This window comes from Bradysia coprophila, chromosome II, assembly GCF_014529535.1.
Source record: "Bradysia coprophila strain Holo2 chromosome II, BU_Bcop_v1, whole genome shotgun sequence".
Lineage (NCBI taxonomy): Eukaryota > Metazoa > Arthropoda > Insecta > Diptera > Sciaridae > Bradysia > Bradysia coprophila.
Genome location: NC_050735.1, coordinates 3,671,178 through 3,684,395, shown reverse-complemented (window position 1 = coordinate 3,684,395; position 13,218 = coordinate 3,671,178). Strand labels below are relative to the sequence as shown.

The 13,218-nt window shown below is 37.6% G+C and overlaps 2 protein-coding genes across 4 annotated transcripts; one reads left to right on the top strand and one right to left on the bottom strand.

The window, feature by feature from the left end:
• Positions 1–1,914: 1,914 nt before the first annotated feature.
• LOC119066868 (N-acetylglucosamine-6-sulfatase-like) lies at positions 1,915–5,135 on the bottom strand. The gene is made up of 9 exons (XM_037169542.1): positions 4,971–5,135; positions 4,351–4,818; positions 3,666–3,869; positions 3,459–3,593; positions 3,232–3,400; positions 2,721–3,074; positions 2,452–2,627; positions 2,255–2,377; positions 1,915–2,200 (listed from the first exon to the last, which is right to left on the bottom strand). The coding sequence occupies exons 2-9, from the start codon at positions 4,531–4,533 to the stop codon at positions 2,051–2,053; spliced, it is 1,494 nt and encodes a 497-aa protein (XP_037025437.1). The 5' UTR covers positions 4,534–4,818; positions 4,971–5,135; the 3' UTR covers positions 1,915–2,050.
• A 118-nt stretch (positions 5,136–5,253) lies between these two features.
• On the top strand, positions 5,254–11,825 carry LOC119066768 (epidermal growth factor receptor kinase substrate 8-like). Of its 3 annotated transcripts, XM_037169423.1 has the most exons (6): positions 5,254–5,426; positions 5,523–5,542; positions 9,786–10,069; positions 10,129–10,272; positions 10,329–11,390; positions 11,452–11,825. In XM_037169423.1, exons 3-6 carry the CDS (start codon positions 9,809–9,811, stop codon positions 11,626–11,628), a joined length of 1,644 nt encoding a protein of 547 aa, XP_037025318.1. In that variant the 5' UTR covers positions 5,254–5,426; positions 5,523–5,542; positions 9,786–9,808; the 3' UTR covers positions 11,629–11,825. The 3 variants fall into 3 exon arrangements, with proteins under 3 accessions (XP_037025318.1, XP_037025328.1, XP_037025308.1); XM_037169433.1 differs by lacking the exons at positions 5,254–5,426; positions 5,523–5,542 and adding an exon at positions 8,965–9,131; XM_037169413.1 differs by lacking the exons at positions 5,254–5,426; positions 5,523–5,542 and adding an exon at positions 9,444–9,574.
• The last annotated feature ends 1,393 nt before the right edge of the window (positions 11,826–13,218 follow it).

Here is a 13,218-nt window from a genome sequence, read left to right as displayed (position 1 = left end):
CGTTTGATGTGTGATTGGAAATCTTACACTACCCTGAGCGGCTCTAAGGTTGTTTTCGAAAGCAGATGACTATAGTCAATGTAAAACGTTTATGATTGTGACTCAAACATGTCTTAAGGAAGGAAACATTACCCATCTTTTAATTCTACACCTACCTGTAGGACAGAGATACTGACTGTGGTCAGTCTGTACACAGTTTAGAGGAGACTTGAGATGCGATTCTGTCTTCAAGTTGACTGAGTAAATTTTATTTTACCGTTTATTACGTATGATGTACACTACAACCAGACGCATTAAATAAATTGAAAGATAAATTGGTAATTTAAATGGTTTTTAAACCTTTTATTGATTGTAAATTTCTAACTAATTCTCAATCACTTGATTGTAAATTTTGATTGGTTTTCGAGAATTGTTTATTTAAAGCACACACTTTCAGTGAATAAACACACTCTAGGTGGTTCGTATACAACAACGAACAGACGACGCATTGTTTTGTGAACCGAAATGCATCATACAACCAGAAATATTACATTATTGTTTGCTCATTATTGAATTTTGATTTATTTATAATTTATAATTTCTCTTTGCAATTAGTTTTGTGTTTGTTCATCGGTTTTCAATGGTTCCGTTTTGAGAATGGTCATAAAAGTCTGTCCATTTGCCTTACCTATTTTGGTGAAACCGTACGGAGATTGGCACTATAAAATTCGCGCATTCCACTCATATTCTAAAGTTTATCAGAAAAGATGGGAAAGATTACGACAACAGTTACTGGTAGTTTTATCTGACCTTTTAATGAAAAAGATGGTGAAAAGTGTGTTTTAAGTGGCTTTTATAATCTAATTATACTTGCAGCTTTTGGAAACGATTGACTTCCTAATCACAGTGATGTAATTTTCATTTCTAGAGGCTTCGGGACAAAGTAAGTGTTTGGACTAGTGGGACCATAGTCTGGCCTTCGACGCGGTCTACAAGTCCCACTCGTCAAAATAACAATGTCCAAACAAGGTAGTAAACTGTTTCATATAAAGCTTTTGAAGTGCGAAGCCATAAACACATACATTAGTTGAAACACATACAATGACACATTAGTTACTCTGTGACTGTGAAGCAGTGCCGAAATGGGTCAAAATAGCTCATCGGGGGAAATTCCAAAAGGTCCATCTTTTCGGGCGACTGTTTCGGACAAGGTCTATTGGCTCATACGACTGCGTCTGCTCATAATTTAGAAGCTATACGAAAAAGCAGATGCTATTTGCACCGGTTACAAAAAGTTTCACTATTACTGGTAGATGTATCCAGTACTATCGCGAGCGGAGCGAGTGAAGCAATCCTTTGGAAGAGCGAAAAATCGAGATTTTTTTCGGGTTCCAATTTCGATTAACTCACTTCGTTAGGGTTACAACACGCGCAAAAGCCGAAAATACGCTCGTAACGTTTCAAACTTATCAATGAAAGGTCACCTCGGGTATTCGTCCTGTGTAATGTCATAGGCGAATTGAAACAGGACATTGAAAAACATATTTAAATTTTACAAATAAATCACTGAGAATGTATGAAAATCTTAAGAGCCCACTTGTCTTCAGTTCTTCAGAGATACAGCGGTAGAGCTATGAGTAATCACAAGCCACTGATACTGACTACCAACAAATTTTCCAAAAAAGTAAACATTTGAAAGTAAACCAAAATTGTAAGTATTGCGGATATGTAATCACATGAAGGAGTTCTAGAAGGTACAGGTCATATCAAATCAAAGGTAATGACCGTGTGGAGTTTTTATAAATTATCTGCACTGGTGAACTAGTCATTACATTAGGTAAGAGACAGTAACATGAGACATTTGTCGGTGTCATAGTATGTAAATGTAAGTCTCTTCATCGCAACGCACCTTTCACATTCAAACAATGTTGCGGCTCTTTGGCATAAAATTTATTTCCCCACTAAAGTAACACTCATATGCTTAGTTACTACGTCCGGAAGGACCCTAATGAGATTTCTGCAGTTTTTATTGAAGTTACCGGTTTTTCCAAGAATATCAAGCAGAATGTTATTAGTAGATCTGTCGACAAGAGTCACCCTTACATTTCGCCAACTTCTCCAATGCCAAGCTTAGTAGCGCATGTTCCGAAGGCAACATATCGAAAGCAATGTTCGTCATTTCGTACGGATCCACAGACAGATCGTACGCTTCGACAAAGTTCTGTTGACAAACAATCGTTGGATGAAATTTCTTTTCGTGGAATCAGAAGTTTACCTCTCGATCTTGAAATTCGCAGAAGATTTTGTGTTCCTCCTTTTGGACAAACGTTTGTCGTATGCACGAATACGTATTATTCCAGGCGTCTTGGCAGTGGCACTCTGCTTCGATTGAGCATTGCTGTAAAATACACAGAGAAAGAAACATGACGATCGATCCCTTTGTTCTATCATTCTATCACATATATCACTTACAGATAATCTGTCGCCCTTGTGCCATTTACATTCCGGACTGTATGTAGTCGAATCACCTTCTCCCCAATATTCAATCAAAATCTGTCGGTTACCATAATCATTAGTCAGAACAGTTTCGTCGTTCTCGTTGGTGGCGAAAAATGATTGACCATCAACAAAGTCCGGCAATGGTATACCTACACAAAAAGATCAGAAAGAAACATTGAACAACGCAGCCGCAAATGTCTTAATTGTCAATATATTTCTCGAACCGTTTAGGGTTCACTCACCTGCCCTAGTCAATACAGACGGAAATATGTCGATCAAAGCGACCGGATAGTCGTAAACTATTTTCGGCGGTATCTTAGGACCACTAATGACAAACGGTACACGAATGTCCGTTTCATACGGTTGGCGCTTATCGATTGCCTGACCGAATTGACCCACATGATAACCATTATCGGACGTGTAGATGATGTACGTGTCATCGTACAAATGTTTCTCCTCCAGAGTGTGAATAATGTTAGCAACCATATCATCAACGGCAAGCAATGACTGCCAACGCTTTCGATAAATAGTATCGAGCCATTCTATAGTTTCGTTGTTGAGTGTCGCTGGAGGCATTCTCAATAACCAATGTTTGTCTGAAACGGGTGTTATGTTAGACTTCTGTCGATTTTGAGAAAGACTCGACGTGAGGCAGATAAATGTAGTGCCAACGACGTAGTAGAGGAGTTTCAGCTTTCATCAACAGCAGTAATGTATCTCTATGCAATCCATGGTTTACTACACTCTCCTTACCTAGCACTCCAGATGGAATGTTAAAATTCGGTGTCCGCAAGGCTTTTATATTTTCAAACGAATGTGAATGCCGTTCTGCTGCTTCACAGGGCATATGTGGTGCGGGAGGAGCAATCATAGCGAAAAATGGTTTCTTAGCGTTGGACAAAAATTCCAAGGCTTTCGTATTCTGTACGAGAATTTCGTCTGATTAAACGGACTTTCTATCACCAACAACAATAACCTACCAATACGTCGGTTAAATAGTCATTGTCATACTTCTTCATTACACCATTTTCGTTGAGCGTGTAATTAAAGTATGCCGAATTGCCGTGCAGTCCATACCATTGAGACCAGCCGGGTGGAATTGTTTCGGAAAAATACTGAGAGAATGCAGAAAGTTTGCCAATTAGTTACAATTGCGATTGGATCCAACGAATCATTCATCCATTCACCTCATTCAAATACTTTCCAGCGTAAAACGTTTCGTAGCCATTCCTCTGTAAGTGCACTGGCAGAGCCGTCGGTTCAATCTTCTCCTGCCAATGACTACCGTAGCATCCACCAATGCGGGAATTGTTTTTAGTTTCATGATTGTGCGCATATTGTCCGCTGAGTATCGAAGCACGAGATGGACAACAGATTGGAGATGATGTGAACTAAGGGAAATGATAAATTACGCTGGAGTGTTAACTTACTATTCATCGGTTTATCTAATCTTTCAAGTTTCAAGTCTAATCTTTTGTCATATAATGAATTGTTAAGAGATGGTAGAGTGTGTGTCGAGGGAAATGATGTACCCGATCAATTTTATTCGGATGACCAAGCATCATTACCCTCTCTGAATTATTGCACTCAGATACTTCCATGGTATACAAATTGACTTTTTTTGGTAAGCAAAAATACTGTCCACGTCCACAACAACTGACGAGATAAAATGGCACGGTTATGGTGATAAAAATTGTTGCATCGGCCCCCTTTCACTCCGATTAATTCAAATTTATTTGTGGTCAATTGTCTAAAGTAATATTTGATTGCATGGCAAACGGACTTCGTGTTTTAACTTAAAGTGCTCAGTTCAGCCTTGACGATGTGATGACGATGTTTTTTTTTACATAAATCATCAATTAAACAACTTACCGCATTTGTGAACAGTGCTCCCCTATTGGCCAACAATTTCCTAACATTTTCCATGGGATTCAACCCATTCAGCACAATATCTTGATCGTCCGTTAAAATAACAATAAAATTCGAATCAGCCGATGATGCCTGGTCCAGATAAAGGACTAATGTAAACAAACCACAGACACTTAACACGTTCATTGTTCAAGGTGATATAATGTCGACGTTTTTGTTTCAAATATAAAAGATTTCTTTTTCCACTGACGATGATTCGATTGAAAGAAGAAAAAAAAAAGTTTCGGTTGACACTGGTTCTTTCTTACTATAACAAACTCTCTTTATATATTTTCATGATTTGAATGTGTACATTTGAATCAAATTGCGGAAATCAATTTCAATTAAATAGCGGGCATTATATCCAGGCCGTCACACTCTTGCGCAATCTTAACACCAATCGCAAATAATGCAATGCCTTTGATGAGTGACCTACGGCGTATAAAAGAGAAAAAAAATTGGTCGACTAAACGAAATGCTTTTTTTTATGAATGAAATTTCGCGAATTTTAAATTGAGGTTATGTTGGTGGGTATTGATTATGATTGTCCCGTTGTTGACAGTAATGTCGAAGGTCGAACTTACCATTGATATTCATTGTGGTACATTGATTTGAAAATGGTGAAGATATTCTGGTTGCTTTTCGGTTGCATTTTATGTGAAAAATCTGGGTTTGATTGAACTATTTCGAATTTTCTATTTCAAAGATGTACGAAACAAAAAGTGCTCTGACGTTTGTCAAACCGATAGATAAGTTTTTTTTTGACACTGTGACAGCTTCTGCTGCTTCTCATTTCATCCGTCAGATGTCTGAAGTATCGCCATTCACACAAAATTCACACTCAACTTAGCATACGTCAAATACATTCAATACAAGTTGCCACGAAAATTATTCTATTTACAAGTTTTTACTCAAAATAACCAGACAGATCTAAAATTATTGTCAATACGATCTCAATATTCGATGCAGTTAAACCGTAAATAGTTGTGATTAAGCCTAAGATGTTATCCCATAATCATAATTGCAAGAATATTTGAATGGTAACAGATCCGAACCACTTGTTGAATGTTTACCTATAGTAATAAAATCAAATTTCAATTTTTTTTTGCATATCTTTTACCATTTATACCATGAAGATGCTCACATAAAATCCGAAGTGAGTAAACAATAGTGTAATTAATAAATATTTGTGTTATATGTTAAGGTCTGAGGTGTGGTATGATGAATGGATGTTGAAAATACACTATTATACATGGAGTGGATATGTGAGTGCGCAAACATTTTTATAAAACTTTTCGATTTGCTAACTAAAAAATTAAATAAAATTGCGAGATTTTCGTAGGAATGTGTACAGGTTGTTATACGGTAGAATGTCTGGTAATAATTTTAGTTTTTTTTTTTAATTTAATGTCGAAGCAAATCATTTATTCATGTCGTGTTGCCGTCTCGTATTGGTATCGGCATTTAAATTGTATTAAAAACGTAATTGTTTTTCGGCAGGAAGTCGTTTCAAACATCTAAATTGAGTATGTGGATAATTAATTGATTTTAATATGAGGAATTTGAATTGACACTGACATGTACACAACCTAATTATTTAAAAAAAAAAACTGGACTAAAGTGGGTGGTGGCCTGCCCAAAATTATTGTAATATGCAATTTGAGGCGTTCCTCACTTCCTAATCTCATTTATTGTTGTCATCCAAGCAATTCCATTTCGTATCAGTGGATCAAGTAGAGCTTGTCGTTTTAGATTTTCATATTTGTGATCTACATTCAATAGTAGACTTGAAAGGTTGTGATTAGTTCAACAAAGAGCTTAGTGTCTAACCAAGGGACTCTATTAAACATTCATCCGTGTATCGAGCCTTTGCGAAATCTTCGACCAATTGAGATCCAAGGGGTCTCCGAATACAGCTTTTTTGGTATGAATGGATTCGTTGGACTCCGCTGAGTCATTTGTAGAAGAAATTTTTTCTTCAAACACTTTCACCTTAGATGTGGACCTCTAGGAAAAATGCACTACACCGAATGGGGCAAAAGTGTATTAAGCCAATATTCTCCTTACAACTAATCGGTTAAATGTGAAATTATGGTCAAATAATAGCCGCAACAAGGACAACATTTAGCAGTATCGATATGTTCGAAAAAGTTCAGATGCAGCAGTTACAGCAGTTCTTTTACCTCGAAAAATTGACGATTTTCAAGGGGGTCCGGAGGACGACGAAGCTGGAAAAACCTTAAATTTATGATCGGCAATATAATTATGTTAAATTGATTAAGAGGCCTGAAATACAGTTTTTCTTTCGATTGACCAAAGGTTAGCGTTCAGGGAACAATGTCAGACAAAATTTTTCTAACCAAAGTTTTGATACGGATGAGCTAGAGTGACCAAATTTTCACTGGGATGTCATTCTTGAGCTCTTTTTTTTGAAAAAGTAATACTGTTGCCGGCGCGACCACTTAACCTTTGCGATTTTTATAGGGTTCCAATCTAGTTACCGAGTGATGATATCCCATACCATTACTTTGCAGGTACCAGGATCGCGTTGTCACTCAAAATTCAAACATAAATCGAAATTTAAATTTACACCCAGCTACTAATAGACCGAGAGCCCACACAACTAAGGTCGCAGTAACCTATATTGTTACATTACCCTGACAATAGTACATTACTATGCAAGGGAAGTAAAGTGATATCTCGTATCCAGATGAGTAAAAGTAGCCGAGGGCTTTAGCCCGAGGTACATTTACTCATCGTGATACGAGATATCACTTTATTTTCCGTGTGTAGTACGACGTTTTACTATGCGAGTGATGTAAAGGCTATTGTCTATACATGTAATAGCCTTATTACATGCACCAGCATAGTAAAACAAATTTTTGATCTATCGACTTGCCACGTACGCCAAACCTCTCAACTAAAATGTTGTTTTTCCATAATGTTCTTCATTCCCCTTCGATACCTACATTTTGACACCAATGTCAATTTATTACGATGTGTGATGGGTGAGTTATTCAGTAGGATAGGACCATGCTTGAAAGGGACCACCCAGAACTCAAACATAAAAGACGTAGAGTAAACGTTTTTTGTATGTAATGTAGCAGCAGGAATGAGGAACTGATATGCATGCGGGCTCTCGGTCTACACATCGATCTAGGACAGTGTGTATGTTGGATGCATTTTACACCTAACGCATAGAAAAATACAACTTGTCATAGAAACCATTCACTAAATTGAAAAGTGCTCACACCTTCCACATTAGGGTGTGTCGATTTCAATTATTTTTTTTAGTCATTCCGGGTTCCGCCCTACCGCGATTCACCCTCGCACTAGCAATAATAATCAGCAAAATTTTTTTTTTCTAAGTCAATATAAGCTTGCACCGTCACTTTTTCAAAAATTTTCGAGCTACACGAGATAGCTGGATTATGGGTCCGAACCAAAAAAAATCTACAGATGCTTTTGCAAAGTTTTCACTCTGTACGGCATCTAGAGGGTCTACTAGAACATACAAAAATTAAAAAAAGTTAAAAAAATGTTTTACCGTCATTTTGGTATAGCATCAAGTTTCACCGAGGTGGAATTTTCAAGAATTTTGTAAGTGGAAAAGTCATCTCTTCTGGGTGAATTTTTTTCAAGCTATTGTTGTGATAGCTCATTTTGTAGGTATTTCAATAGCGCATCCAGCAAACATACAGTTTAGATAGATAAATTTACATATTTTTTGGTTTCGCTGTTGGAAGGCCCAAAAATTGGGCATTTCTTCGAGTATGGAGACGATTAACATTTTAAATACAGCAAGTAAATGAAAAATTTGGACAGAAATTCAAATATTATTCATGAATAACACATTTAAAAGCTGAAAATAGTAAGATTTCGTTTTTTAAGAGAAGCCAATTTGTTATGTTTTCGAAAATACCCAAAGAAATGCCCCTTTTTTGGGCCTTCCAACAGTGAAACCAAAAAATATTTAAATTTACCTATCGAAACTGTACGTTTGCTGGATGCGCTATTGAAATACCTACAAAATGAGCTATCACAACAATAGCTTGAAAAAAATTCACCCAGGTGAGATGACTTTTCCACTTACAAAATTCTTGAAAATTCCGCCTCGGTGAAACTTGATGCTATACCAAAATGACGGTAAAACATTTTTTTAACTTTTTTTAATTTTTGTATGTTCTAGTAGACCCTCTAGATGCCGTACAGAGTGAAAACTTTGCAAAAGCATCTGTAGATTTTTTTTGGTTCGGACACATAATCCAGCTATCTCGTGTAGCTCGAAAATTTTTGAAAAAGTGACGGTGCAAGCTTATATTGACTTAGAAAAAAAAAAATTTTGCTGATTATTATTGCTAGTGCGAGGGTGAATCGCGGTAGGGCGGAACCCGGAATGACTAAAAAAAATAATTGAAATCGACACACCCTATTCCACATGAATGATATGATGAATGGTTCAGTCAGCTAATCATTCAATTTTGCTTGCGGGCATATATGGCACTCCAGTAGCGAGTTTACTTACACATGTTCAGAGAAATCGAATTATTATTGAAATTTCTATTTGCATGTCAAACGAAAGAATTCAAATCGAAATGCCATTTGATGTCATTTACGAATTATATACGACACTTTAACCACTCTGAGTTCTATGACACCGTATATGCATCGCAGTTGGTATAGATTTTATTGGTGATAGCGCGCTAATTTCGTTGCTGTTTGTGTATGATCCCTACTACTAAGACGTAAATACATTCATTTGAATTATCTGATTATTAAAACGAATTTAAATAATTAAGTAAATTTATCGTCGATGTTACTATAACGTATACTGGCATATAACCTGGTATGGTATATATATGCGCGATGTTAGTAGGTGTAAAAATTAAAATAAAATCCAACGGAAGACAATAGATTTACATGCTCGGATGATAAATAGAAGTAAATGATATTATTGCAGATGTGCTTCAATCACATTACATAACAACACCGTAAATGACAATGAATTTCTAACTATTTATCGAATTGTGTATGCAGAATACCAGTCATTTTCGTATATATTATGATGTGTACTAGTACTAGTTCGAATATATCGATTCGATTCAATTGAAGTTTTTAATTTTCTGTCGCTAACTGATAATGACGACCGTTCTAATGAAAATAAGATATCGTTTGGTGATGTTAACATGTAATGCAATTGTTGGGATGTAGTGCCATTATGTTTGCTGAAACAGAAAGACGATAATGAATGTGGACCATGTCCTCCGTGTTGGCTCAATGAGTTAACCGATCCAAGGACAAGGCACTTTTCATGAATCCATTTTGATCGTTTCCAAATATTCAATTCTTACACAAACCACCCGCCTGCAAGTCATTCTAAAAACCATTTGTCCTTCCAGACAATCCAATATACAACGCAGAAATGGCCTATCATCGACCTGCCGAAGGAAATTACTCCGAAGATGAGTTTGAATCTCGCGTTGGCAGTGATCTGGACAGTAAACCAACCTATTTGCTGGAACATTTGGCCACATTCACGGTGAACAAAGATTCGGGCATCGTTTATCCGGCTGATGGAATGAATCGGCTGTTACAATTGGAAAAGACAACGGGTATTTGGTCGCAGAAAATGCAACTGTGTTTGGACCGGCAATGGATACTGATAGTTGACTATGAAACGGGGGTTTGTGCTGACGGACGTTTTGACCATGAAAACCTTGCATTGATTTGTAAATTTTACAGAAAGTTATCGAAAGATTTCCGGCTACACTAATCCAAGAACCTACTGCCTTCACCAGCGACGCACCTCTAGACATGTACAACAATGTGCTGGTTTTCATTGTTGGAGGTGGATCTGGTGCCCGATCTGAAATGCACATTTTTCAAGTAAGTTCCATGGCGGATATGCAGCGATTATTTCTACAATTTCGACCTCATTGCAGTGCCAAAGTATATCAGCCGTGCAAATCGTAGAAGATCTGAAAATGTTACGAAGTGGAAAACTGGTTAGCCAACATCGTGAGCCAAACACTGCTGTTACCAAGAAACCGTCCAACACCGAATCATATCACCAATATACTCAGGACAGTGATTTCGAGACGAATGCTCCATTGAACGACGAGACCAGTTCCACGTCTAGCGACCGTTACGAAAAAGATGTCTTTGTTCTAAATCATTGCTTTGACGACATCGAAAAGTTTATCGCTCGACTGCAACACACGGCTGCAGCTGCTCGCGAATTGGAACGACGCATTTACAATCGAAAGTCAAAAAAACGAGATCCTGGCGAAGGATTGCTAACGTTGCGAACGAGACCGCCGCACGAGAAGGAATTCATGGACATTTTCTCCAAATTCAAATTGTCGTTCAATTTGCTGGCCAAGCTTAAAGCTCACATCCACGACCCGAATGCACCCGAATTGGTTCATTTTCTGTTCACGCCACTCGCACTGATCGTTGATGCATCACATGATACCGAATACGATGTGAAGATACCGGAACGGGTGATCGATCCATTGCTGACACGAGAGGCTATAAATCTATTGATAAACTGTGTGACCAGCAAGGAAACCGAATTATGGAGATCGTTAGGCGAGGCTTGGACAGTTCCTAGGGACCAATGGAAAGGACATGTTGGCGCTTATCATCCGGTGTTTTTTGACGGTTGGTCACCGGACTTTTCAATGGTTGACGAATCAGATGGGATTCGGATAATTACACCGCCAAAGTTGACGCGACACGCTGAACCGCCACAATTTTCGACCGAATACGAATACGACCCCAAATACAATCCGCCGGCAAGTCCGGGCTTTCGGGATTTTAGTGTACGCAGTGACATTTCCAATGATTCGATTGAAAGAACGAATGCAACGCATGATCAATCGTCGACACTCGGATGGTTGGAAGACATTCAATCACGGCATGGAAAAATCGCTCAAGTCACTTATCCTCGGACGGCTAACAATGACAAAGAGTTGTCCGTTGTTCGTGGGGAATTTATTGAGGTAAGTGGAAATCTGACTTTTGGGGTTTGTAATTGTGGCGCAAACGAAATTTTTTCTTAAGATTCTTGATGATACGCGAAAGTGGTGGAAGGTGCGAAATATACTAGGCCAAATCGGTCATGTGCCTCATACGATAGTTACGCTGTACGACTATAACGACCAGCATGCTGTCCTGTACAATTCTAATAAAGCTGGTAATTATGGACGCAGTCGATCCAGCAGCAAAATCCACAGTTAGACAAATAGTTTAAAACAAACAAAACAAAAGAAAAGACACCCAACCAATCATTAAACCATAGATACAACACGAGTTACTCATTTACACCGAAAAACGTTAATTACAATTTGTACTTAAAATAGTTATGTAAGCACTAGGGTGGCGGGTATTGGATAGATTGATTTTATTTTTTATTTAAATTAGAAAGTTTATTTTAGTGAAACTTGGAACTTTGTTCGATTTATTTGTATTTCATCTCATTGAGCTCACTTGAACTCATCACATAATTCCTTGCTAGCCACATCTAATCGCCAACATAAGCGAAACTATAATGAATTACTATTTCATCGAATGATTAGACTTCGCGTCTGCTGATGCATCGGATTTAATTATTCCATCCGTTTCCTTTGTAATTATTTGAAGAGGAGAGTCCATGTACTAAAAAATCACTTGAGTGTATGTGTGTTCCTAAAAACAAACCAATTGCTTACACTACCGATAGTGTTCCTAAAAACGCTAAGATGTGAACGTTCTCTATCCCAAGTCGTTTTTCACAAATTCGTTAAAATTCCTTAAATTCTGAAACGACACCCCAAAAATTGCATGCGCTCCCAGACGTGTTAAAAAATGACAGTACCAACATGCCATTTCTCGAGTGTAACTCTGTGGTTGATATTCTAGAAAAGTTTTAGTTGTCCAGTCGAAACCAACAACTTCTAATCTTCACTGAAAACTGACGACAGGTAAGACATCTTTTTAACCAATTCGAAAAGAGCCGAATTTGAACCATTCAAAAACAGATTCGAAACAGGGTTGAATTTCGTCGTATCATCCCCGTTGAGAACTTAATTTCCATCAAAAAGGTGAGTACTTTCAACTAACGTAACGAGCTTTCATCGCATGAGTTCTTACAAGTCCCTTTAATTCATCCTAAACGAAGATTGTCGGGTGTCATTCAAATACTAAGGACGATTGTGGGGCGACAAATTTTACACGTATCACAGACAAATATGTCAGACGACCCATAATTTCGCTCAGAATATTGTAAAACACAATTTTTGGCTTTCGATTGAAGACATCTGATTCGTTTCTAAAGTATTAAAGACATCAGTTGAAACATGGAACAAATCAATGAATAATCTGGTTGGCGCCAAATTTTTAAAATTTTCTTTTATTGACTTTTAGCATCTGGGACTTGTGAAATGCGCTTATCGATATCGATAAGTTCATGGGATCGTTCAATAAATTGATTCGACATCGAGTCGTTAAATGTTCTTACTAAAAGTGGATTTTTTCAAGGTAAATGGACGGAGGTAATGTCATATATAACCGAATCAGATGAGCGGTGGCCGCGCGTCCGAATGGCATATTCTTCACACTATATCTACCTTGGATTTTTTTTTTATTTTTGTATACATGGAACGTCTTCTTCTAAGCCTTCCAGGTCGATGGAACCGTTAGGATAATTTTGCTTCCTGATCAACTCCTGCATATAAGGCAATAATTTCAAACTTCACCCACTGTCTTCACATTTACATGAAAAATCACTTAGGCGGTAGGCTACGTTGCTATGAATAAAATCGTCGTCGTTCGTGTTCACCGTTTTGACAT

Bases quoted from the DNA above. Each gene is read 5' to 3' on its own strand.
- LOC119066868 (XM_037169542.1), bottom strand. From the start codon at position 4,533: ATGAACGTGTTAAGTGTCTGTGGTTTGTTTACATTAGTCCTTTATCTG. The intron at 3,870-4,350 runs GTAAGTTGTTTA...CATTTCCCTTAG, and splicing joins GAGCACTGTTCACAAATGCG to TTCACATCATCTCCAATCTG. The intron at 3,594-3,665 runs GTGAATGGATGA...GCATTCTCTCAG, and splicing joins CTGGAAAGTATTTGAATGAG to TATTTTTCCGAAACAATTCC.
- LOC119066768 (XM_037169413.1), top strand. From the start codon at position 9,526: ATGACGACCGTTCTAATGAAAATAAGATATCGTTTGGTGATGTTAACA. The intron at 10,070-10,128 runs GTTTGTGCTGAC...TAAATTTTACAG, and splicing joins TAGTTGACTATGAAACGGGG to AAAGTTATCGAAAGATTTCC. The intron at 11,391-11,451 runs GTAAGTGGAAAT...TTTTTTCTTAAG, and splicing joins TTCGTGGGGAATTTATTGAG to ATTCTTGATGATACGCGAAA.